Source organism: Osmerus mordax, chromosome 12, assembly GCF_038355195.1.
Source record: "Osmerus mordax isolate fOsmMor3 chromosome 12, fOsmMor3.pri, whole genome shotgun sequence".
NCBI lineage: Eukaryota > Metazoa > Chordata > Actinopteri > Osmeriformes > Osmeridae > Osmerus > Osmerus mordax.
This window is the reverse complement of record NC_090061.1, coordinates 6,051,261-6,077,821: the sequence shown is the minus strand read 5'-3', so window position 1 is coordinate 6,077,821 and position 26,561 is coordinate 6,051,261. Positions and strand designations below refer to the sequence as shown.

At 40.5% G+C, this 26,561-nt stretch overlaps 2 protein-coding genes across 5 annotated transcripts in view; both read right to left on the bottom strand.

Annotated features, from left to right (window-relative positions):
- The window catches only part of ahnak (AHNAK nucleoprotein), a 33,216-nt gene extending 21,089 nt beyond the window's left edge, over positions 1-12,127 (bottom strand). For all 4 annotated transcript variants that reach the window (XM_067248324.1, XM_067248327.1, XM_067248326.1 and 1 more), the window contains exons 1-2: positions 11,880-12,127; positions 4,605-4,664 (exon numbers count right to left, since the gene is read on the bottom strand). The gene's annotated coding sequence lies outside the window, so the exon portion shown is untranslated. The remainder of the gene's footprint in view (positions 1-4,604; positions 4,665-11,879) is intronic.
- Positions 12,128-20,985: 8,858 nt separating this feature from the next.
- On the bottom strand, positions 20,986-26,355 carry eef1g (eukaryotic translation elongation factor 1 gamma). The gene is made up of 10 exons (XM_067247251.1): positions 26,314-26,355; positions 25,222-25,380; positions 24,852-24,915; positions 24,541-24,683; positions 23,601-23,744; positions 23,356-23,485; positions 22,826-23,030; positions 22,494-22,666; positions 22,054-22,178; positions 20,986-21,579 (listed from the first exon to the last, which is right to left on the bottom strand). Exons 1-10 carry the CDS (start codon positions 26,323-26,325, stop codon positions 21,421-21,423), a joined length of 1,314 nt encoding a protein of 437 aa, XP_067103352.1. The 5' UTR covers positions 26,326-26,355; the 3' UTR covers positions 20,986-21,420.
- Positions 26,356-26,561: the final 206 nt, after the last annotated feature.

Below are 26,561 nucleotides of genomic sequence, written 5' to 3'. Positions count from 1 at the left end.
ATGATACACCTATATAAATGGGAAGTCTGTTATATTAACAGGATAGAACAAAAAACAGGATATGAGTCACAACTATGACTGATTCTCTCTGTTTTCATGGAGCTGCCTTAGCAACTACAGTTAAGAGGGGGGAGGGGTCATACATGCGCAACTCCACACAAGGAATCAAGCACCACGGGGGCCTGGGTTTCATGGTATGTGAATCATTTTAAGAAATTGCTGACTTTTTTCCAGTTTCTTGACCCATTTTCTGATTCTAATCAGTATTCTCCCTAACTTATTTTGATTCTATTTAACCACTTAGAGGTAAGTGCTTTGACCTTAATGATGTATTTTTGGATTCCATCAATAATGATCTCAGACTAAAGAATGTGGGGGATCTTTCCAGCATATGAATAGTTTATTTTCACAATATTCTCGAGTCTAGAACATTCTGTAATTTAAATTTCTCAATAGAATTAATGAAAACTGCGTTAATATTGCCTGAGTACATGAAAATTCAACAAAAACCATGTGTGAAAACTGTTGTAGTGCTGTAACATAAAAGTTTGATAACATCACCTCAAATATTTCCTCAAAAGCAAGACCAGGTTTCAGAGAGCATTTCGATGGGAAGAGAGGAATAGAGGGAGGGACAGACCATGGCGTCAGATCAGCCATATACTCAGACACAATAGTTAAAACGTCTGTCTTAAGTCTTGGGAGACGCAACCAAGAAAAGCTCCTTGACTGACAGTCCCAGTTTTGATGTATTGCTACAGGCATATTTGGAGCCAAATAGTATCTTTAGGATCTTTTAGAATGGTTATTTACAGATGTGACAGACTTAGGTAGACATATACATTCCAGGATGTCTGCCACCCCTAAGCATTATTTTATCCTCCTGTTTATCACTTTCAAGTCCTTTTAGAAATTCCTCCCAATATGCAACTTACCAGTATTGACACTCTCAAATTTTAGTGTACAAAATCCAGAATCCCTTTCATCTAACAAAATGTCTTGGTCACAAATGCAACTGAAAGTGTCTTATCGTCATGGCAGGCGAGTCTCCCAATGTACACCCCTATTAATAACATTATTGCAAAGCCAGGCCGTGAACCCCTGTGTGGGTGAAAGTGACCCCTCCATTTACTGATAGTTAAACTGTTTGTAGCTATTATGGTACTCGCCACACCACACTGTTCCACAAGATAGCCCACAGCTGAGAGAAAGAGGAACCCAAGGAAGAGATAAAGAAACAGCTGTTCATGTCTGAAATTGGGATGGAATTCTGCACCCTGCAACAGCCCCACACTCTTCTCTCACACTACTAACATGCCATATTTCTTTATCCTAGAGTAAACACAAGGTGTGAAAAGATGCTATCTGGTATGTTTCTTTAAGACCTTGAGGATTTGAAAGAAAAAAGTTGAACTGTAAGTCTTAGCGTGTGTACAAAGACTCAAGTGTCAGGCACTGGAATGTTGTTTACCCCCCTCTCCCTCTCCCTCAACATATCCCTGCCCTGAAACCATGCAGACATTGGAAATAATATATTTCTTCACATTTTCTACCTCTTGACAACTCTCAGAATCTTCAACACGTACAGTTTGTGTCTAGTGACTGCATGTTTATCATGACTATGTAAGTCCAAAATGGATAGGATTTACAATGGATTGAAAATTAAATGTTGTTGGTAGGCCACAAGCTGAGAGTCATCATAAGTTGTGTCAAGCAACTTAATATAATGAGACCACAAATGACCACCTCCCTACAAGCAATGAAATCATTCCTAAAAAGAGAACAGTGAAGGGAGGGCTTGGTGGAAGGTTCCATCAATGAGAGAATCGTTTTGGTCCCAATTATATTTTCGCAATCGTTTCCATTACATCCATTTTCATATACTAAGCAAATGCATTTGCAAAATACTTCATATTTACTGCATGTTATGTATGCACCCACAGATAGCACAGTCCTGGTAAACAATCATTCATCTCATTCAGAATACAAACCTTTGATCTAGCAAAAATTCCATTCCATGCTGAAAATAAAGTGACAACCAAGGAGCAAATAGAGAAACATGGTAGAAGCCCCGGGACTTATTTGACAAAGGCCTCACTGACCATATGCATATGGAATGGATGGTTGGGATACCAATATCTATTGGTGACCTTACTGTCCAAGGATGCATTATGAGCTATAGTCCAATTAACACAAGTCATAAATAAATAGACATTGGTGTCCTGTGACGAGGAATACTGCAGAATTCCTGCAATGCCTAAAGGTAATTTAAGATGCTCTCTAGAATAGACATTTGGCTAGCCAGTCTAAAACAACCGTGGCCATGGGGAAGTCATCCACACATCACACTGTTCCTTATGTTTGGCTTAAAGCTATAATGGTATCTACTGTGTTGTCTTGCGGTTTTCTCTGAGGTTGTTTCTATCTCTCTTGCTTTCTCTATTTCCCTCCTTTCCACCACTCCTCCTTTTCTCTTTACCCCGTTGACACAGATAACAAAAGGTTTGTGTGATATACCGAAAGTGGTTTCATCAGACGTATGAATGGATGGGAGGAATGGAAACCACATATGCACTGTCAAAGAATCTCCATAATCAAATTATCTCATGAAGTTTAAATTGCACTCAAGTCAACTGACACTGCTATTAACGAAACCTAAATTAGGCACTGTAGGACCATGACCCAAATCAATTTGGCGTACATAAAAACTGTGTTTTTCCACCCTTGATGCTCCATGTGATAGCCTAACATGTAATGAGACACACCTGGCAAGCTTTATTTATAGTTGAAAACAACTAAAACAGACTAAAATGTCAATTTGGCTAGTTTGTGTTATTTCTCGATACTGACTGAGGACTGAGACATTTTATATCATTTTTTAAATTTCCCATGCTTTACGGGGGTTCTCTTCATTGTGTAGGAACACAGGATATGAGGGACCCATGAAAACGAAGAGCTTTAACTCTGAAACAACTCCTTATGTTATTGTTGGCTCATTCAGGTATTTACAAAAGCGTGGTCTCACAGTGGGGGGGGGGGGGGGGTTGAGTATACTCACCAACAGTTGCCTGTACTCAACAACTCTCTGTGTGCAAGTGAAGGAGTGAGAAGGACAAGCACATTGTTATTATTCCTCCCATCTTCGATGTGAAAACTAAAGGAGTGCCACACCCAGTACGCTTCCTCTACTTTTCACTTTGTCATACTCGAGTAGTCTTACTTGATACAGTACAAGCATATTTTCTTCAGCCAGTTTTAAGGCTTCAGGATCTAGAGAACTATTCGTCCCGTCCTTGTTCTCACAGCTCTGACATATTCCTGGCAGCGAGTTCTGGGTGGGGCAGAACCCAGAGTTGGGAGAAAGAAGAAATGAAGATGGAGGAAATGGGCGAGAATAATTGGGAAAGAGAGAGAGGGAGAGAAAGACGAAAAAGGGAAGGAGGAAGAATTGCCCAAGGTCAGTTCCTGTGGAATATAAGACTACGAATGATGGGCGGAGGGGGAGAACAAAAACAGCCAGCGACTAATAAAAAGACATTGTCCAAACCAGAGTCAAGCTAAAACTAGGGAAATGGAGTCACACCTTAGTGTAAAACTAGTTTTTCTGCAGTCACCATTCACCTATAAACCTTTCTTGACAAAACAACTGTAAATGGTAAGGAACCAGACAAACTGAAAGGAAGTAACTAAATATAACAGGAAAGTACAATTAAATATCTTCACAAGATAAAGATTGCACTCAAAAACACATTATCTGTTCTTCGGATCATAAGATAGGGAGTCAAGGCCTCAAAAGGTTTAAAACAACAATAAAACAATCCCTTGAAGGAGGGAGAAGAACACCGAAAGGCACACGTTTTGTAATCAAATCACTTAATTCATCACAAAGGCTCAAAAGGCAACACTTGAAACAGTTGAAGAAAATAAACTGAGGGGAGGCGAGTCGGTTAAGTGCCGGTTAAGATCCAATTCATGTATTTTTTTGTATTTTTTTGTTTGGTATGTCAGTGTGGTGTGCCAAAGTCTGCAGGGGACTTTGGGACGGCCCACCAGAAAAAGAAGAAGCCTGGGACAAAAGCTGCTCCTAACTGCCTCCTAACCACAGAAACATTTCAGGATCCACCCCTTCTCCCTCTGCACGACATCCACTACAAGGCCTGCATTTGGTCGGGGTTACCACATCTACAATGTCGTCTAAAGATTAATCTCCTGCAGCTGCTTCTCACACACAGTTCAACAGTGTGAACTTGATTGGCTCGACAGCTCCTTTTGTAGTAAGGGGGTAGAGGTGTGTGTGTGGGGAGGTTGCGTCCAACAGGTGGTCAAGCCATTGCTGGGGGGTTGGGGGGGGGGGGGGTAGTTTTTAGTGTCAGGTTTCCACAGGCAAGCCATTCACGGCTGAATGCTGGAATGACCTTCCAGGTTCAAAGGAGGCAAACATTCCTAGACTGTTCCAGAGTCCAGTTTTTCCAATACTCTATTGATCATAGCATGTTGATCAATGACAACACTGACACCTACTTTTTTAAGAAAGTTACTGTATATTTGGGCTTTGTCATGACATCATTGTCTTTGAAGGCTATCTTTGTATAGAAGACACTTACTGTGGTTTGCTCAAGCGAGGGCCAAGGGCTCCTAGTCTTCAACTTTAGTTTCCTTGATATCTGATAGAGACAGAGAGGACAAACAGGAGAGAACAAAGACAAGAATTAATGTCATTGACCAATATTTTTGTTACATTATAAGTTAATAATAATTAACTAATGACAAATTGAGTATCTCTACTTAGTATTCGGCAACACAATCTGCATTGTATCTGTCAGAGTACCTTATCTCATTTTGTGGCACACTGGGCTTGTTTATTCATGTCAGAGAGACACAGAAACAAATTGTACTAGTACAATGTAAACACCTTCTGGTATTCAAAGAGGGTTATCTGCCTTGCATACATATTTACACTTTCCTTAATCTGTTTTGACTTCACAGGCATAATGGACCTTTACCTGAAACACAAATTCTTTATCAATCACAGCACCCCAAGGTTGCAATGATAAATCTTAGAGAGGGAGATATTGATGTAGGAGTGCAACGGGATTGAACACCCCCTTAAAGTAAATAAATGGAGTTGATTTGGTTATGCTCCAACAGTGGTGCTTTCACATCAAGTCAAATAAAAGTCTCATACCTGAGCCCAATTACAAGAAATGTGTCTGTGCAGTTTGGAGACAATTAAACACAATTAAACCCATTGAACACTGCAAAGGACTGTTGTGAAATCCATTTTAAAAATGTTGTTTAAAGTGTTGTGGTTTTAACTAAACATGAAAGTGTTTTTAACTAAACATGAAAAAAAAGCTATTTTGTTGTTTTATTGCTAGAGCTAAGAATGCACTTCCAGAATCCACTATTCCAGAGATGTACATTTTCTGGCCATCGTAGCATAGTCACCCTTTGGTTAAGAACACACATACTCGTCACAAAGATGCAGGGCACAAGGTGTTTATGTTTTCTCCTAGCAACACTTGCTGTGGTGAGATCGTGATTTGATATGGGGGTAGTTTTACCATCACGTCATGAGAGTCATCATATCAAGTGGCAAAAGGTAAAAGGCCTCCTAAACAGCCACTATCAATTGTTACTAGCTTCTCCTGTTTTTCTTATACGTTTACACAGACACAGGTTGCGTGAACACTAAACCTCCACCTGTTGCCTATGTTTCTTAAAAGGTATACTGTTTGCTAATAAATGTTGGTATATAGGTCAAATGGTTTAAGGTAAACTATACGAAGACAAACCAGTAAATTGCTTACATTATGCAACGTTTTTGCGGGACTATAGTCTTTAAGGTTTGTGTCATAATAACATGAGTGTTTTGAGAAATAAAGGAACTTTCGCTGGAGCTGGAACATCGACAAAGCAAATGAGCAATGATTGTACAGGCAGGTATTTCCTTGTGACAGCAACATAACAACTATTATTAGCCTCCTCCTTTTAAGCTCTATATATCCTGAACAGGTTGTTATCTCAAAGAAAGTGGTGGCAAATAACTGTTATAATAAAATGTTTACAAACTGCACATGTCCAATAGTATTCCTATACATTGTTAGGCATGTAATTACAGAGATATATTTGGTCAACAACTAAAAGAGAATAAAGGAACGCAAAAGAACAACTTCAATAAGTTTACTGGATCAGTTTATCTTTACCTGTTGAATGTTGCATAACCCAAACAAAGCCTTTCACTGATGCATGGCATCCACAAACAGAAAAGTAAACCAGTCCTTTCACACTATCCTTTTACTCATTAGTTATTTCATACCTTCATTCAAATGTGTCATCGCAACTCCCAGCTAAAACTTATGCCAATCTTACTGCTTTATTTTCTGTTGGCGGTTTATTTCTGAACTTGGGCTGGTACTGTTGACACTGAAATAGACAGGGCACTGTCACGACAAATGCCAAGCCGTGTGCGGTTGTTCCTGTGTTTGCGTACAGCGACGTGGGCCATAGCAGCTGTGTACACTCTCAGACATCAGACCCCAGGCAGATTATATTAAATTGGCTGTCACAAGAGTACAGATAAACAACACTGATGAGCTCTCTATTATTCAAGATACACTGAGCGCTATGTGAAGTAATCTGTCATTTGAAACGTACAGGTGATCTTTGACATCCATGATCAGATGTTTTCGTGTCTGGCATGACAGTTTAGACATTTCAGACAAGATAAAGGCCACTGGATGAGGTTTAAATGGTAAGTGATACCATGTCAACAATGACGTGTTGACTTGTGTACTTTTAAAGCATGAAACAGGATTTAGTTCAGAACTTTTTTTTTTCTTCCTGTTCACAGAAAAACAACAATGCAATTGTATTCAAGCACACTATGTCATGTCTGTTTAGAGTCATTGATGAGATATTCCTGGAACTGTTTGAACAGGAATAAGATTCCAGGTACAGTGAGGAAATTTAAGCCGAGGCTCAGATCCTAAGCATGTCTAAGGGCAACATCAAAAGGTAAACAGTGTAGCCTACTGCGCTGTTTTGACCATCACAATTAAACTCCTCCCATTCCACACATGTACAGACACACACACACACTTGAATGGGGAATTAAGTGGGCAGTGGTTAGTACACACCCATGTAAAACAGTACATGCAACCGCGGTTGGGGATAGAGAGGTGGACACGCCATCCCGCTCTCCACCTTAGAGCTGCTTGCTAAGGGAGAAGTACCCAGAGAGCAGAGCCCCACCCAGCCCTCCAGTCACACACATTCCTTGATAGAGCCGTCAGGCCAGCTGGAAGAGAGCCCAGCCTCTCCCCACGGTGACTAACTCCAAAGAAATGTCCTCTGTCTCTGCTCCCCGACTCTCCGCTCGACCCGTCTCGCCTTGCTCAGTTCACCCACACACACTGCAAGTCAGCACAGGGTTCATACCGACACAGAACAGGACAAACTTTTTCTTACCCCTCAGGGCTTGTGCAATCATCACTGCCGTCATACCCAGCGGCTGCCTGTACCTGTGTGACATCAAGAAGTCACACCCTGCCTCAATTTGGAAACACCTAGAGAGGTTTTTTTAACTTGTTTATCATGACGGCTGGGGAGACGGCCAATAAGACATCCAATCAAAAGATCCGGAGCAGCCCATCATGGTGATTAACTTAAAGGGAGTAAACCTAACTGGAGTAAAATGCTACAGCATGACATTGATTAGAGATCAAGCATTTTAGGAGCCTAAAACTGTGGCAAGCACCGATTCGATTAAGCACAAATAAAGAGACTACAGTTGAAAGGACAGAGAACTATCTTGACCGTTTTCAAACAAAACTTTCTCTGTGCGTTTGTCTCCCTTTCTCCAAGTGTTGAGGTTTTAAGACAGGGCTTTTAGACAAGATGACAAAAGGCAACTTGGAAAAGACCATTTTCCCTGAAAGCACAGATATGAGATGTGTATTCGACACATGTGGGAAGAATGTAAGTCAAAACAAATGCTGGTCCGCACCAGCAACCACAGTCCTGCTGAAGACCAATGTCTTCCCACTGACGCCAACCCGACTGCTCCTGATTAAACTATTGTGACGTTGGCAGGAGCTAGTCACATACTTATGTAAATATTGGGGGAAACTTAGTTTTTATGAGATAAGAGAAAACAACAACTGCTTGTGTAGAAGTAAAATTTGACAAAGAACTCCAACTGAGTGTTCTAGATATTTTTTACTGTGTGTGTAGATTGACCTACATACTTGCTGAGTTGCTGCTGTGCTGTTTTCAGTGGATGCATAAAAAAAGACTCTTCAAAGTTACTGCTTAATTCCCCCCCAAGAACAAAAAAAGTATATTGATTATTGATAAAGGGAAGAACTTCAACATAGAGCCAGTGTTATGAAGACGCAATCTTTTTTAAACATGCATGACTAGTTTCACAACAGAAGAGAGAGAAAGAGGAATGTGGAAGAGATGGAGAGAGGGAGGGGGAAACTTGTGTTTCATCAAAAAACACTATGTCCATGATTTGAAAACTTACTGCAGCAGCCCGGGTTCAATTCCAACCCGGTCCATGCGCTGCATGTTATCCCCTTATTATAACACTTACCTGAGACAAGACAACATTGCTTTCGCTTTGTGTGCTCTTTGTAATCAAGGAGTAAAACAGTTGTAGTAGTATTTACTAAGGTTCAGTGGGAGTGTCTTCTGTTGCCAGGCTTGCTACAAACAAAACAAGACCAAATATTTCTAAATTTACATTTCCACGGCTACCCTGGTATTTCAGGCCCTTGTTTCAAACAACCTTTACGGATACCACATGTCACCCCTTCTCCATAGAAGAGGAGGGTGGGGAGAGGTCAGTTGAAAAGGGGAGGGGAGTAGGTGAACACACCTAAGGTTATATAAGGTTTATAGCTTGTAATCTTAGGATAATTCTTCTACAACACAGGAAAAAACCCTTGGGTCATGCAGATACAGACAAAAAGCCCTCATGCCTTTCTTATCCATGCCCATGCAAAACTAGCAGCCGAGTCAATCCTTAAGAGGAATTTAATTTTAATTGATTAACAAATCATGCAAAAAATGTACATCATAAGCACATCCCCAAAATGGAACTCAAGCTCCCAGTCAAGGGAGTAAGAACCCTTTTTGGTTGGGATCAGGGAGTGGAAAATCTGAACTAGATAGGTGACATGAGGTTGATGTTGATTGGTCCTAGTAAAGTCTGTAACACAGCTCTGTGATTGGTATTTCTCAACATCCAGACAGGGCGATAAGTGCTTTCGGTGCATACTCAAGACATGTCAAAGCATTCCATAACAACTGTGGACAAAAGGGAGTGGTTCTACAGTTTATCCAAGTCTTTTGCAATGGTCGTTCACTACCTTCAATTGCTACATTTCACTTGGAGCCTACAAGGCATTGGGATCTCCCAGATGCACTTAAGTTGTACTAACTTTCAACTACTTCTGTCCTGAAAACTGGCAGATTTAATACTGTATTTTCAAATCCCTTCTGCAAAGAGAAGTTTGTTTTTAGTTTATCTTGACAAACAGACATAGTTATCCTAAAGTGTCACTTGTGAGAATAAGAACACTGTTACAGCAAGATGAGATTTTTTCTTTATCCAGCACTTTATCCTGGGACCAATTAATGTGTGAATCCAGACTATGATAAAACACACTTTCACCTGATAAGCATCTGAATCCCCCTCTTCTCTTGTCCTTCTCTATTTAGTCCATATCACACCAACCTCCCTCAACCACATGCTGACACACCCTTGCTACCTCCCCCCCCCCCCACCCCCCACCCACACACACACACACACACACCCCGGAGGATGTAACAGAGGAAGTGTGCTGCTCCAGGCTCTTTCCGTTTCACACTGGCGAGGACCCAGCGTGCCACTCCTCTCCCCTCTATCAACACTCAGCAAGGGCCAAAACCATGGCAAGTTTGGTAGGGCCCTCTGACGAACACCTACTACTGACTGTGTTCATGAAAGCAATGATAGACAGCAAAGCATCTCAAAGCATGAGGAGAGAGATCAATAAATGTATGGCTTTGTTTGCTCAGTCAGTTGAAAAGTAAAGGATTTTCCTCAGGTTTATTGGGAATATGGTATCTTGTTTGGCTTTGTGTGGGCCTACAGATACTGCTGACTTACTTTGGATAAAACAATTGCAGACACAAATTCAATATACAGGTACTAGTTGTGGCATGTACACACAAAACATTCAACATACAATAATTAACTTTGTAACTATGTATCATCCACCACAAATTGCCTTTTAATTCCTTTGAGAACAGCAATTTCAGAAATTCCAGGCATTTTTGTGGCACTAAACATGAGCTTGGTTGAGTTTGATGACAGCCTTAAGCTAGCTTTCGAAGAAGCTTTCCTGACTCCTGAGAGCTTAGGGTGTGGCACAAAGGGGGATGGGTGAGGAAATTAGAATTTCCAACCAACTAGCCAAAACACGTCTGGACTTGAACTAGTTAAAGCTGTCTTATTCCATATCTGTAAATGATCAGAATTAGTTAAACATATTGTTGCGCAATTCTAGTAAAGTTTGTCTCTCAGAAATGACAGGCAAATTGTCCGGAGTCATGTTTGAGTTGTACTTGTCAATTTAACAAAGGCATCTTACTTTTCCTAATTTTAAGATGATAAATCCCCTCTTTTTCTCAACTCATTGAGTCTTGCTTTTCCCCCTTTTTGCCTCAAAGCTGGTTTCAATTAGTAAGTCTTTCCAAACCGCTGCATTCCATTACCCCCCACCCCCGCCCATCCCCCTCTCCCTTTCTCCGCCTCTCTCTCCCTCCCTCTCCACACCCTGGCCTGCAGCCCAGGTTAAAAGAATCGATGTAAAACAGACAAGAGTTCCCAAACTCCACCCATATCTACATGTTAAAACGAGTGACACAAAAACACACAGCCTAACCTTAAGTATAAACTGGTCTAGAAAATGGCAGTTCAGTTTTAATACCATTCTTTCATAGCCTATACTACATCAATGCTGATGTATAGCATTGGTTAGTGAAGATAAGTGAAATCGTTGTCTTGAAACGACTGAACATGATTGCAGCCTTACTTTTTCTTTACCCTTGGGCGTGTCTCCCGAAAAGGAGAAGGAGGGTGAAAGGAGGTGAGAGAGTAGACATAAGAATATGCACTAACACGATTTAGCTGATCCATCGCAGTAACTATTCCTAAGACCTATTATTACTACTCATGGTAAAATCTTTCTGTTTCACAACTGTATGCCTCCAATCAATAGAGGATACTATGTGGGTAGGCTTTGTGTATGCTTCTTAAAGTAAACTTTGCAATCTTTGGGCGTTTTCTCACCACAATGTGAATAGTTTGTGGTCGAGGTGTGGTGGATCGACCTCCACGTTGCACAGACTCGATTAATCTGCTGTAGCCTATTAGGCTACATTTAGAAAGTTAAGGTTTACCACAATTCGGCAATATTGCCACGCAATGAAATAACAGTTTCTTTCACTTTACAATTACGTAGTTTTTTTTAATCCCCAGGCAACTTCTTCAGTGCTCAATAAAACAGCAGATCAAAGTGGGCAACCCTGGTCCCAAATTCATGTGGGTGTGGATACACACCCACTTCTCGTGTTCAAAATAGTAGAGCTTCGAACAATAAATACAATCGCAAGACAACAACAATCGTCTTTTTTCTCAGTATAAACTAATTACTCCGCTATAATGACCATTTAAAATTCCCGACGTATCAAAACAAACTCAGATCAGAACAATTGCCACGCCATGCGCACATTATACAATGAATTTCTATTAGTCAGTTATTAAAACAAGGACATTACGATACAAGATCGAAAGTTTTCAATACACACAATTCTAATGATCTTACCTGCGCAGTCTGTGCTGCCAAAACTTTCACACCAGCTTGAGCATCCTTGGCAGTGTTGTCTTCTCCGTCCCTGTCAATAAAAGTACTTCTTCCCAAACTCAGTTTTCTATCTGTAACAGATTCTCCCTCTCTCTAATATTTATGTATCGACTCTCTCTCTCTCTCGGGCTCCAGGGCGTTTTTCCTCCCTCCACCCTTTTTTCCTCCCCTCTGAGTGCTTTTCACTTTTTTCAGGTCTGCGTCGCTGTTACTCCGTGCAATGAAGAATGGATGGACAGGCGCAAGGGTAGGGCTCCTGGTTGTAGAGGGAGGGAGGTAACGGTGTACAGGGAGTGGTCGTCCAGCTCTTTAGCTCGGCCCACCCAATGTCTGAGTCATACAGCTACAGTGCTCAAATGACATGTAATAGAAAACCTTTCTATCCCAAAAAGTTGACAGAAAGGGGCAGGAACAAATGTACATTTACATTTAGTCATTTAGCAGACGCTCTTATCCAGAGCGACTTACAGTAAGTACAGGGACATTCCCACGAGGCAAGTGGGGTGAAGTGCCTTGCCCAAGGACACAACGTCATTTTCCACAGTCAGGAATCGGACTGGCAACCTTCAGATTACTAGCCTAATTCCCTAACCGCTCAGCCACCTGACTCCCTAACCCACCTAAATGTAAAGACATTAACAACATAACATCAAATATATTGATATGATTTAGGTCTACAACCTGGATTGAATGTTTCAAGCATCAAGTGGTGAGAAGGTTCATGGATAGAGCTCTTGACTTTGGATCAAGAGGTCCCAGGTTCAAATCTCCCCATGAATGTTGCGCTTTGTATGATTTATTACATATGTCCTTTGTAGTTTTGTCATGACGCTTACCAATATGTCATTTTTGCTCTTTTCTACCTGTAATACCTTCATGATTGCAAGCAAGTTACCTTAACATTTAACATCTTGCCTTTTAACTTCTGTGGGACATTTGTTTGAACAGAGAAAAAATATTGTTCAACTTTCTAACGCTTCACAAATAAACTGTAATATTAAACTGTAACTTATTTAGATTCTTGTAAATTATTTGTATCACACTCATTTAAATGGTTTGTAATATCTGTGCAACAATATATTTGATGGTGATTGTGCTCAAATTTTTGCGATCGTCTTACCTCATAAAAAAAAATCATACTGTTGTGGCTGCATACTCAAGAATCCACAGTTGCATCAGACTATGTTACCTGTAACCAAGTCCAGTGTAAGGTTGTCTCATCCCTTGTTAGAAACCTCTCTTTAAAAAAAATTCTAAGCAGCTCAAATGTTACATGTGACATATAGTTTATTAAAACTATGATGATTTTAATATTGGATCAAGAAGTACCAACACTTAAGATTGATTTAATCTTACTGTGGGAAAATAACTGAATGAAATGTAAGTGGAATTACAATTCAAATAAAACTTTAATGTGGGGGTGTGGGTGTTTGAAAGAATGGGTCTGTTTACATTTGCATGAGTATTTGCTTGCAGTTAGGCTGTATGCATACTGTATGTGTGGGTGTGTATTTGTGTGGATGCCTTTATGTCTCAAGATGTATCCTTGAACCACCCTTTTTTCATATCTAGATGTCACACCCTTACTCACTGAAGTGAAATAGCAAACAGGAGAGCAGGCGAGCAAACAGGGAGGAAGTAGCAACATGTCTTTGTGGAGAAGAACAGGGTGTGGCACACACTATGAGTCAGAAGAGCCCTGATTCTGTTTTCTCACCAAAACAGTCTGAACCATTCTACAAAAGACACTGCCTGTTTTGTTTGAAAATACCCAATCATTGCATGCCGAGATTAAAGTGAAAGAGATAACACCAAACATGTGTAGGATAGGGGGGACTCCAAAAGGTCTATGTGGAATTTGTGTCCCATTAATCTTTCTGGACTGCCAGAGTGTCAAGAACTCTGAAGGAATCCTCAAAGCAATAGTCATGTAGAATTTTTTCAAGAATCAAGGATGTATTTTTTACAACCCACAAGGAATGTTGTGCACATGGTCACACACTCTTAGTCAGACAAACGTGGATTCCCCCAAAAATAATGAATCTCAAAAGTAAATGTTGACTGCATTTTTTTAATTCATTTTTATGTTAGTCTGTCCTCAAACTCAACAAGGGATGTTTGTTTATGTTAGTGTTAGAAATATATAATAAAGAATTTCTGTCTAGGTAAATATGTATCTGCAGCCTTCACTTGATGATGGCACTTCCTTGCACCTGTTGACTGAATACATGTTTGACAAACTCCCTTTTAGGGTGTGGCTGTAGGGGTGTGTCTTGGAGATCCAGCTGAATTGTATGTTTTTTTCAGTGCTTGGCAACTATATGTCCCTCTTAAAATGTCAGCAAACCTAAAACATTTTCTAATGCTTGTCTGTACTTTGTGTTTTAAATTTCAAAACCTACCATTGAAATGAGGGTGAGTGAGCACTCAATGTGGAAAGACTACAATGAATAGGAGGATATCAAGGATATGTGGGAATGGGTGTGTTTCCTTGTCGGTCTAGGTGTGCCTGCCTGTGTGAACCAGTGCAAATAGTTGGAGTTAGAGTCATAGCCCATGACTACAATGCAAACAGAATCACTCAGGCTGGCAAGAAGGGAAAGTCATGGGATTACAGCTCGAAAAGATGGATTGGTAATTGTGATGGGTGTGTATGTTAGGCCATGCCATAATCAATCCCTCCCAGGATTAAAACGGCATTGTAGTCTGATAGATCAGAAAGAAAACAATATCTGAAATGACACTCATGTTCTTGACATTTTACAGGTTGAGAATGATACAGGCTGACGTTTCGATTGAAGATGATTATGTACTGGAGTGAAAAGTACACAATGTCAATAGTAAAATATTGGAATGGATTTGATGATAGCCAGATGAAATTCCATCTGACTGAACAATACTACTAGTGTTTGGTGGAGAATAATAAGTGTCTGTGTGTCCTAAGATCATTTGAGAAATCATGGGATAGAATCTACAATTTTCTTGGCTCTATCTCTTACTTTTCATCTTCCTATTTGACCCACATGTAAATATATTGTACGACTGAAAAGTCTGTATAAGTTGTAAACACTTGCACAAAATGTAAATGCTTTGTCTTGGCATGATTCCCATAAAATATTATAATACAATATTTTAGAGTCCCTTCAATAGCAGCTATGCTTTGTGAGCACATCTTTCTTTTATTGAAACTGAGCCTGACATGTTTGCTGCTATTGTGGTTGCTTGCAAATGTTGTTAAACTAAAATGGTTGCTTTTAGGAGTCCACTTCAAGGACTGGCAAAAAAAATCTTGCATGCAGTAAAGATTGTTTGCAGTCAGCTCTTTTTATAATTTTTTTCAATAAAACATATTTGAGCCTGTGTGACATTTTTCACTACCAAACTTGTCAGTGGTCTTATCTTTAATTCCATGAATCAACTATTAAATTTTCACAAAGTTTGTATATTTTGGAGAGGTATTTTGAATATGGTGAATGTTCTGTTAAATGACCATTAAACCTATGGTCAAAAAGGATTACTACCTGAGCAAAAACCTGCAGGGTATATGACCACATGGTATCCAAGTAACATTGACAAACAACAGTAATCTGTTAATTAAACTGTGTCATGTGTACAGTGTCTTGCAATACACGAGTTATGATTGTTGCCATGGTAACAGCCATTTCCTAATTTTCTTTGGGGTTTCCCTGCACGCATATATGATACAGATGGGTAAAAGCGTACTTCTAGTACAGAAAGAATGCAGAGAAAAAAAGGCAATGAGAGACAGATTGAGTTGTGGTTTCCACTGCGAGTTGTGAGTCACGAACACGAGGGAGGGACAGCGTGAGTATGAAAAAAAAGACTATTCTGGTATGGCTGCCATGGCAACATAATAAGCAAGGGGACCAGTTAGGGCAGGGATGTTTCCATAGAAATGCCCTGTGTGTGTGTATGTGTAAATATCAGAAGACAAAAAGTGGCATAAAATGTAACAAACAATTCTGAATAAGTGCTGTCAAGTTATAATTGTCTTTACTGGTACCTACACAAACTTTGGTTCGGTCTTTATGAAAAGCCTTAATGTCTCAGTGCTTTAGACTGGCAAACATTCTCATTGTCAACTGCTACTACATGTTTGTTCTTGTCCTGCACACTGGTAATTTAGTAAAGTCAGGGCTATGTCTCAGGTCCAACAATGTGGCTCCACCTAGAATTTCAACACACAAAAAACATCTGAAGGTGAGTCAGTTATTTGATTTGTAAGTATTTCAGGCCATAGCATGAAAGCATTGCAGCATTCAGATTAGTTAAGCAGTTTTCTAAATGCATATTTATTTCTCAGTCGTGTCCAACAAGTCCTCATTGATCCATCGTGATGGATCAATCAAAACAGTCTCTCTTCACAACCCTCCTCTGTTATGTTTCACCACAGACAGATACCTCCCTGTGAGCTAAACATTCCAGTCATAGTTGTAAATGTTCCAAAGGTCTAACCCTATGATAGGGTGAGTTTGAAAATCAGCCTTACCACAGGAAGTCAATACATGAAATGGCAATTAATCCATACCAGGGGGGACATATTTCCATTCAAAGAGCTGAACCAGATCAATTGCCCTTATCTAAATGATACTTCTGACAAAAAGCAAAGTCTTGGAAAAGAGACAGAGAGAGAGACAGAGAAAAAATGAGCAAGAAAAAGTGAGAAAAAAAAGTGAGACAAAAGATACGGAGAGGGGTCTGACATAATTGGGACAGATTTTATTGTGCTAATTGAGGACTTGTGTTCCTCTTGTAAACTACAATTTGCCAATTAACACTTATCAAAAAATAACGACATTGTCTGACCTGGAACTAAATTGTATTATGCATAATAAAAGTATACAATCATTATTTTTAAAGGCACACAGCACAAAATTACAACTTGGTAATTAAACCTATTGACCATCTCATTACTATATAATTGACTTACAATGGGGAAAAAAAATTATGCAACAACAAACGTCACCTAAAACTAAGCTTTTACTTCCTAAATTTATAAGTGTGCAGTTCCTTAATATTCTGTCATAAAAAACACTCCAGCAAAAATAGAATTAATAAAAAAGAGAACAAAAAGTGTATGTTTTTCTTCAGTCAACCCAAATATCTTTTTGCGTACAAATTGTTTGCATATAGCTTATTGCAAATCTATATTATTAACTACAGAAGTCTGATAATTCTACATATCTGCATACTAGCAATCAAAGTCAACACATTTGAAAGCAATAACTGACAAATAGACAAAACCAGACCAAACTGTCACTAACAAAAGTTTAGTTTGCATTGATTGATGGCAAAACGTACGATTAAAATGCCAATGTTTGATTGTTTTATAGAATTTCAGAGCATTGTAGTACCACTTTGTTAAACAAAATCCTTTCCACTGTCAGCCCCACCTCCCAACTCTGGTAATATGAGCCTATAACTATGGGGTCTCACGTCCAGAAATGCAGGGGCTGTCTGTTTTCCCTCTCAGTCCCTCTCTTCTTTCTTCTCTCAGGGACACAATTTCTCTTCTCCCTCAGAAGATTTGAACTCGTAGGTAGAAAAGTCAAAGGAAATAAGAGAGATGGAGTGGCTCGAAACAACTTTGCAATGTGGCTGTGCTTGCCTGGCGACTCCTTTGTTATGTCATGTCAACATCGTAACCCTCCTCTGTCTCTATCAGCTATTTTCTTGTAAATTGACCTTTGACCCTCCTCATTCCAATCGAGTTCTGAATAACCATGCTGCATTTGAGTGCAAACAGCACTCTCCTCTTTGAAGTGAGGAGACATGTCAAACAATGCAATACATTTAAAGGAAACACTATTAAGGCAGTAACTGATATAACTTTGGACAGCAGAGCACATAAAAAACTGTTCCAGTTGTCAGCCAAAGAACATCCCTCGTCTTGTTAAATAATCTTCTTGGTGTGTACTAGCAATTGCACTCAGACCTCCTTGCTTAGTCATAAATGTGTCAGTTGAGGCAAGTCTCCAAGTTGAGCCCTATGTGTCTCAAACCACATGATACAATATATCCCCATACATGGGTTACTCCCTCCCTCCAGCAATGACAAAAATCCTCCTTGTGGAGATGCCAGAAAATTATGAGAGCATATCAACAAAATGTATACTTTTGACATGAACGCTGATCCACAAGTCTGTCTCCAGAATGGTTGGAAGTACGTTAGAAAAGAAGAGTGTGCAATTGTGTTAGGTTTAAAGATGAAGGGAAGATAGGAAGAGGGAGTGGAGAGAATTTTTGGGAGAGGTTGGCCTCTGACTAAACAGTGTTTGTTCTTCTCCCTGCTCCAAACCCTCCACCATCTCACTCTTTCCAGATGTGTGGAGAGACGCAGACGCCGAGCAAATGCCTACCACTCTCCAGCCCACACGTGGGACTGACAGAGAGGGTCGGACAACAATACCCATATAAGCTTCCCTGCTCTCCTCCGTCGCTTTTTTGCCCAGTCCCGTCAAGGACCGAAACAAAATGTCTGAAGAGAGGGAGAGGCAAGAGAGGAAGGAAAATAGTTAGAGTACAAGGACAAGAAATAAATAAAGCAGGAGTTGGAGGGGGGGGGGTGGTTTTTGGCAAGGTTGGAAGAACAGAGTGTTGCTATTGGCATAGTGATGTGTATTGTTCTTGGGCTGGTCTAAGTTTGAACTCTATACATACTGAACAAACTACAGTGATGGAAGAGGTTGTCCTTGTTATGGTCATGCTCTGCCTGTGAAGAGGTAAAGAGATAGAGAGGTTGGGAAGAAAGGCCACATACTTCCCCTTGGATTTAACTAAGGTTCTTTTACTTTGGGAGCAAATGAGTCATATACAAATGTAACCCCACTTGTGAGTTAAGTTATTACTCAACTTGTTAAATTGAACATGATTTAGCAACACAGTTACACTGGCACTTACATAGTAAATGAGTGTATGTGGGTTTGCATGAGAGAGAGCTAAAACTACAGTGTGTTTGTCAACTCATATATTTAATACAGTACTATGCACTGGTGTATAATAACTATGACATGATTGCATAGCTCCTTTTTCAAGAACTACAGCAACACTAGAAGCTGCTGTTAGGACAATAACATTTTGTATGTGGGTGAACTTGCTTACTCAGGTTACAGACATCAAGAAGGATTCAAAGGATGGGTGAGTCATGCAATGAGGCATGTGAGCACATTTCCATATTCTCATTACCATGAGAGCTGAAATTCAAATGTCTTTTCATTTTCCTCAGAGGTTAAATATCTGGATATGATAGTCACTAGTGGTGGGTTTGTGTGTGTGCATGTGTGTGCGCATCTATGGGCAGGTATTGTTCAGAGGGGGATAACAAATCTGACAACCATGAGTTTTATCATTTGAAGTATCTGGCACACCCTGTGTGTGTGTGTGTGTTAGTAAACTCAGTAGTTGGGCCAACAGGAAACTTAAGTGCCATAGGCCGTTTCACTAGTTCCAATACAGAACTGTATTATGCATATCATGATTTTATCAAGTCAGTGAAGTGGCACTAGAACTAGAGTCCGTTCAATGTGCCTATTGTGCCTATTGCTGACAAAAGAATCAAGATTGTAATATTTGCAGTGCACTCATTCTCTCAATAATCAGTCGTATAAAGGAATTGGGCATGACCTCCTAACAAAAGATAAGTTTTCAGGAGAACCAATCCAAACAAAACAAATGTGTGTATAAAATGTCATGCCTTGTGTATTGGAATGCATGTCAACATTTGGTTTGTGTGTGATGTGTTTGGTGTTTTGGTGTGTTCACCACTACACTGGTAAGACACTATTCAGGTGTCTCTGATTAAGGTTCCTTACAGCTATTACAGGGTTTCATTCACCTACTGTCCATATCTTTAGATCACAGTTTAGTTTCGTCTCTGGAGGAGGGGGATCTTTCACTGAATAGCTCCTTCCAAGGTTTCTTCAATTTTTTCTCCTCTAGTGAGTTTTTCTGGGAGTGAGGGGCAGTTCTATGTGCATATGTGAAGCCCTCTGTGACATTGCTTGTAAAAAGGGCTATACAAATACATTTTGATTTGATTTAGTAGGATAGTGCCAATGTCGAAGTGGCAGTGATACAGAACGATGGTAAAATACTATCCATATATTGGTAGAGTTGCCATATTTTGGGTAAATTACAATAATTTATGGGAGAATTTGGATGTATTGCATTTTATGTATTGAATGCAGATATTCATAATTAAAACTGTTGTATGACAGAAAAAATAAAGCCATGTTGAAAAAGGCATTAGCTTTGTTGGAATAGCATTTTTGTATGTTTTTTTTAGGAGCCCATGATAATCTCAATTAAATCCGACACAAGACATGGACACTACTGACAAAAGGGTGGAGAACAGATTCACTGCATGTTCCTGAATCCGAGGCTATTGTGCAATTCTTATGTGACAGCAGCTCATTCTCTCACATCAGGTTGCAGTTCCCTGGATGGAATCCATTCCAAGCACATTGCAGTGGAATGACATCACTTAGCATTAGATCCTGAACAAAAGGCTCACCTTTCCTTACAACTTGGTTTCAAAGTCTGTCCGTACATCTTTTCTCTCAAAACGTATGCTGATGTCAAGGTAGAGCCATAAGGTGTGTCTGGTAAGGTGCAATAACATCCCCTGTACAGTCAATTGTCTAATCAGCTTGAAAGTGAAATCAATACAAGGAAAAAGAATGTCCAACACAAGTGGTTGTAAGTATTACTGATAAACTGCAAGGGTGGCTAGGCGATTGCAATACTTCTGATAACAGCACCCCAATGGGACCATTTAAACTTGCACATTTGCAGGTTTAGAACTCCCTCTGCAGGTGTAAGAAAATATAGCACTTTAAAAAAAACTATTGCCAATAAAAGTCGTTTAAATACCATTGCTTCCATTTTGTTGCCTGTAATTAAAATATTTCTACACTGAACATCATGGTACACACAGCTACAGAACTCCCAAATCAATATTCGCTTTCAGCTGAGAACTGACTTATCTGGCAACAAATGCTTAAGGAGTAAAATATAAAAATCCATTAATTATATAGTTGAGTCAAGACAATGTTCAGTTGCATTTATTGTTCATTACATGTTCTCAACCATTTGTTTTACTTTCCTTAATGCATGTCCTCCAGATCCAGGTAAGCCCAACAATTACCATAACTGAAGATTCGTAAAAGTGAAATAGGTTTGTCTTATTCTGGTGGTCTACAACTCAAGGCACACAAACATGTCAAAACAACATCTATCCAATTGGAGTTCTGAAACAAAAGCAAATCTGAAGTTGGCATTGTGGAAAACGTTTTATTTCTCAACTCAAAAACAACCACTTTTGGGTGACCAAGACAAGCCACTCCAACTTGAATCTCCCCAGTTCAGCCTGAGTACATTGGTGGTTGAATGTCCAAGTTATAAGTGCCGACAAACGGCTGACGTATCGAGGGATTGTAAGGGTGGGGGGGGAGGATGTTGCCGCCATGCCAGTCGATCCCGCTCACTTGAAGACCTTGCCCTGGTTGAAAGGCTTCCCTACGTGCTTGAACTCGCCCTCCCAGGCAAAGTACTCCTTGACCATGGTCTTGCACTCCTGGCTGTCCACGTCCAGTTTGCGCCAGTCGTAAGACTCGTAGTCGATCTGCCAGTCTTCAGACAGCTGTATGAGGAAGAGCAGTGGATCAGATCACCTTTGAAATTCAAGACTTAGGATTTGAACTATAAACCACTTTCACATTCATAAAACATATGCAATTTCATAGTTTAACCCTCCTATTGTCTTAAATACTAACACCTATTACCTTTGAGTCTATGACCCGGAGTCCAATTTCTCTCATCACTCTAAATCTTTTAATAGTTAAGTGCAGTTAAGTGTACAACACAACTAAACAGTAATTAACTTCATACTTAGTTCTGTTAACTCTAGAGTCCCCTCCAAAAGGTAAAAGCTATAAATCACTTCTCAGGTCATTTGGACTTTTTTCCTGCCACATATACAATTTTTTGAAAATTTTAAAATTGAAAGCTATACGCCATGTAGATAAGATAAATGTTTTATATAATTTTGACCCAAGGACAATAGGAGGGTTAAACTAAATACAACCCAATGACGTAGTTAGTCTGAGCTACTAACAGTGAAAGCCAGGTCCTGTCCTCTGAAGATCCAGATACCGGAGATGGTGCTGTCATTGTTGCCACCGAAAAGGATCACACTGGCAAAACCATTCTTGCGGAGCTTGTCGAGACGCTGGAACATTCCTTGGTAAGAGAAGGGAGAGGTTTGGAACACAGGTTGACCTCACAGACATTACAGTCCCCCCCCACCCCCCCAAGGAGAAGATGGCTCACATTATGTTCTGAGTTTCAATAATCTGCCTTTCTGGGATTGGATCAAGGGTTCATAAACAATACCCCTGGAGACATACAGTAGTCTCAACAATAAGCTGTAAATAGTAACAGAAACCATAGAATGATGTACAATGTCTGAATGGGAATCTATACCTGAAGCAAACTACAGGGCCCTAGGGTCTGGGGGGTACGAGTAGTGGTGGTCGTGTTGATGGGGCTTCTCACCTGTGATGAGGTTGCAGCTCATAAAAGTCATGGCGAGCTCTTCTGGGAACTTGTACTCGCCATACCAGATAGAATAGCCCTCACGGTCAAAGTTTTCCCAGAAGTAAGGGACAGCGACAGAAAGGGTGTCCTCGTTGGAGTACTTCCTCTTAAACTCATCCATGACAAATGCGCTGGGAGGAAAAAGGAAAAATTGTATATGTGATCAAGGAAAGCTTGGACCCACACCCACCAATAGCAGATACATGGGTACTGGCCTGGGGGGTGAGGACTTAATGCAAACTAAAGTCATGGGGCCAATCAGGGATTAGGGGTCCTTCACTCATGCCTACCTCTTTGGAAGGAGTGCAAAGGGATCCTTGGCTTTGGGTTCTGAGGCCAGAGCTGCTTCACATTCATCCATCTCCTCAACTGCAGGAGCAGCCTTCTTCTCCTCCTTCTTCTTCTCTTTCTTTTCTTGGGGCTTGGACTCCTTAGGGGCTTTCTCTTTCTTGGGAGCGGTTTCCCTCTTGGGCTGCAGGTCTGAGAACTTCTTGGCTGAAGAGACAGAATTGGGTGAGATTCCTGTTCCAATACTGATCAGAATGTGTTTATATCTGCTTCCCCAAAAATCTCCGATAGTTAAAATTCTAAATCTGCTAAATGTCCTGTTCTGCAATCCAGGGAAATGTACACCCAAATTGAATAAGATAAACCCTATATTGCCTGGTCTTGAATCCGGTCTTATAACATCTTCATTCCTTTTTGTCTAGTAAACTGGTCCTTGTGTTTATATTGTATCTTGTGCTATTTTGATTGTACAGCACTTTTGTCAACTTGTTTTTAAAAATAGTTTATAAATAAATGTGACTTGAAGACACACCATCAAACTGAGCCATCTTTTCACAGAGCTTGACCTCTCCGAGTACAGCCTTGAACTGGGGCTGGTTGATGCAGGTGACAAACCAACGAGTCACATTGGAATATGGCTGAACGAAGGATGGCTCCAGGACCTAGAGAGGGCAGAAGGGTTAGGCTCTACCAGCAGCAAATGAATGGGAACCACAAGTTCAAGTAACAAGAATGTCAGGTTGGAGCATATGGTTTAAGTAACAGTGTCGCACTGACCTGTTTGTAAAGCCAGAGCATGGAGCAGGCCACACTAATGTCTGCCAGGGTGATCCTCTCCCCCACCAGGAAGGTACGGGTGTTCAGGTGCTGGTTCAGGAGTGACAGCACCTTCTTCACCTCCTCCTTGGCCTGCTCTGTGGCCTTGAAAGATGTTAGAAGAGTATGAGACAGGAGTGTATGCAATAATTGAAAAGATACCAGCCATGGGGTTCAGGGGTCCCAAAACAGAAGAGATTAGTCTATGTACAGACTTCCATCCTCTAAGATTTCCACAAGATGTTGGTATAAACGGGTCAATGTGTTTTAAATAACACCAAGTAGGAGTACACTGAAGTATTAACCCTCAGGATAGGGAGGAGGAAGCTGAGGCAGTTGGTCTAGTTGGCAGCTCCAGCAGGTGATATGTTGGACAGACAACGTAATGTGATACATCTGCGCGACACACAGTTATGGAACTGTCAACACGCAGACTTTTGTAGAACCGCTAAAAACGTGGCGTGAGTCTCAAAGTAAAGCACCATGATAACCAACCATGACAAGTCCAGAGGTTTTGCGCAAACCTCGGAACAGCTTGAAATGTTGCAACTTCCAAACACTAGCCTTGCATCTTGGGCTTGTAGTTGGACAAATATTATCTGCTGATCTTGTGCACAATTTAACCCTCGTGCTGCCTTCGGGTCACATAACCCAAAGGTTCATAACGAACCATCGTTGTGTTTACCCAATTTTACCACAAAAACAAATAAAAATAAATTTTCTTTTAACCATTCCAATGTGGGGGGTCTGAGACAGCCCGACAGTTAAAAGAAAATGCTTCACTTTGTTTTTGTATGAGGTAAATTTGTCGCAATACGACGGTGGGTCACAATGACTGATGGGTCAGAATGACCCGAAGATAACACAAGGGTTAAATGGTGGGGTAATATTTCTTGCGTACCTGCTTGTTGAACTGCATAATTCCCAGGGTGGGGAAGACCCATGCACTAGCGGGAGGGATGATCTCAGCATCAGCAAAGCTGACCCACTGCAGCACCTGGGCAGCAGCCTGGGGGCTGGCACCGCGCAGAGCATCATTGCTCACTGGAAGACGTACAGAGAAATGTAGTTGAGAATCACACATAACACACTTGTTTTTTGTCTATCAATCCTTGTTCCAATCTTAAAGTTTACTAGGCTGTGCCATCTCAGTGCTTTAAATCATTTTAGCTTGTTGCTAAAGGTGCCAAATGGGGAGGGTCTAATACTTACGGTAGTGAGCAATGGCATTACTCTCAAACAGACAGAAGCCGTCATCTCCCTGGTACGCTGGAACCTGGGGTAGTAGTTACAAGAAAGTGTCAAACAAGTTTGAGACTTTAATTGTACTACATTTACACTAGCCAAAGTTAAAGGATGCAACAGTATCCAACTGGTTCATATATATCCAGTGTTAAGATTCCCAACATTCGTTTAAATCCACCACCAGCTAAATTAATTAAGAATGATCTATGTTCGTCGCTCAGCCAAATCAGATATGCCGTTTGTGGAAGTGGGTGTTCCTCCCTAAGGGGCTTCCGAGAATTTCATTTTCAGAGTTGAGTGTGACTGGTAATCCACAAAAAGGTGTCAGATAACTGACCTTGCCCAAGGGAAAGTTGTTAAGGAAGGCTGGGGTACGGTTTGTCTGCCCGAAGGTGAAGGCGGGGGCGTTGCTGGCCACCTTGAGGCGAGCACCACTGTACTGGGCTGCAATCTGAGCCTTGAAGGCCCGCCAGTTCTCTGGGTATGTGTAGAGAGTCTGGTGAGGAAAGAGGAAAAATTAGAACTACAGCATTTTTCACAACTTTAATTTTATTAAACGTGTACAAACATAACATAGTTTTAAGCCTTCTGTTGCTACATTCACAGTACTAGATGCACCAAGTCCCTGATATCTGAAAAGATGCTGACTCCACAAGCACATCTCAAAGTAGGTGAATTGGTTCAAAACCAACTAATTGTATTAATGTTTTGTACATATTTTAATGCCTACTTGGCACGCCAATTGACCATTTTACAAAGGCAAGACAAACTCACTTTCACATACAAAAAGCATTCAGCTAGTGCTGGCTTTTAAAAACCAGTTAGCTGGATAGACATGACTAGCAAGCTACATACCCCATTATACAAATCTGATGTGATCAAATAAATTGTTCTACTTGAAGGAGACGAACATACACTAAGTACCTACCAAGACAACTGGTAATGACCCCGAATATAATGTTAACATTTATTAGTTTGACAGTTTAATGAAAAAAAAAACTATGGAATATGCCACCTTAGCTTGTCTAGCTTGCCAACACAATAGCAGCCTACTCATAAGTGGAATGACCTAACAGTTTAGTGTAAAGGGATCCTCCAAAACCTTACATAATTTCACATAATGACAGCTGTAATAGAGCGATGATGTGGAGCCGATACCCACACCCCTGAATAAAGCATAACGTGGCACAATACATGGAAAGAGGCGTCATTCGATAGCTTTAACGCTACGTCAACACTTTGACGGCTGGGGCAATCCTAAGCATATTTCTGTAATAAATCTGACTGGTAAAGTCGCTATTATGTTCCAGGGGTGTTAAAGACTAACAAACATATGGTATAGAGTGTAAGATTGGGCAGATATCCATTGGATTGTATCGGGAAACACCAACAAGTTCACGTTGCCTGAGCATCTCTCCATCTTACTCACCCCTGCCGCCATCTTCAGGACGAGAGAAAGGAAGAGCGAGGGCGCGCCGCAATGACGTATTTACTAACGAACCTCTCCAGCGTCGCTGGAATAAAACGTAATGTATACAAATTTACAAATCGTTTAAAATATATATTTTTATATTTTAGTATTTTGGCGCCCTGCCCCTTTATAGCAACCCTTTTTGGAATTTGTTTGAACCATTATTAAATTAACACAAAATGTAATTGGTTAATTATTTTAACTGG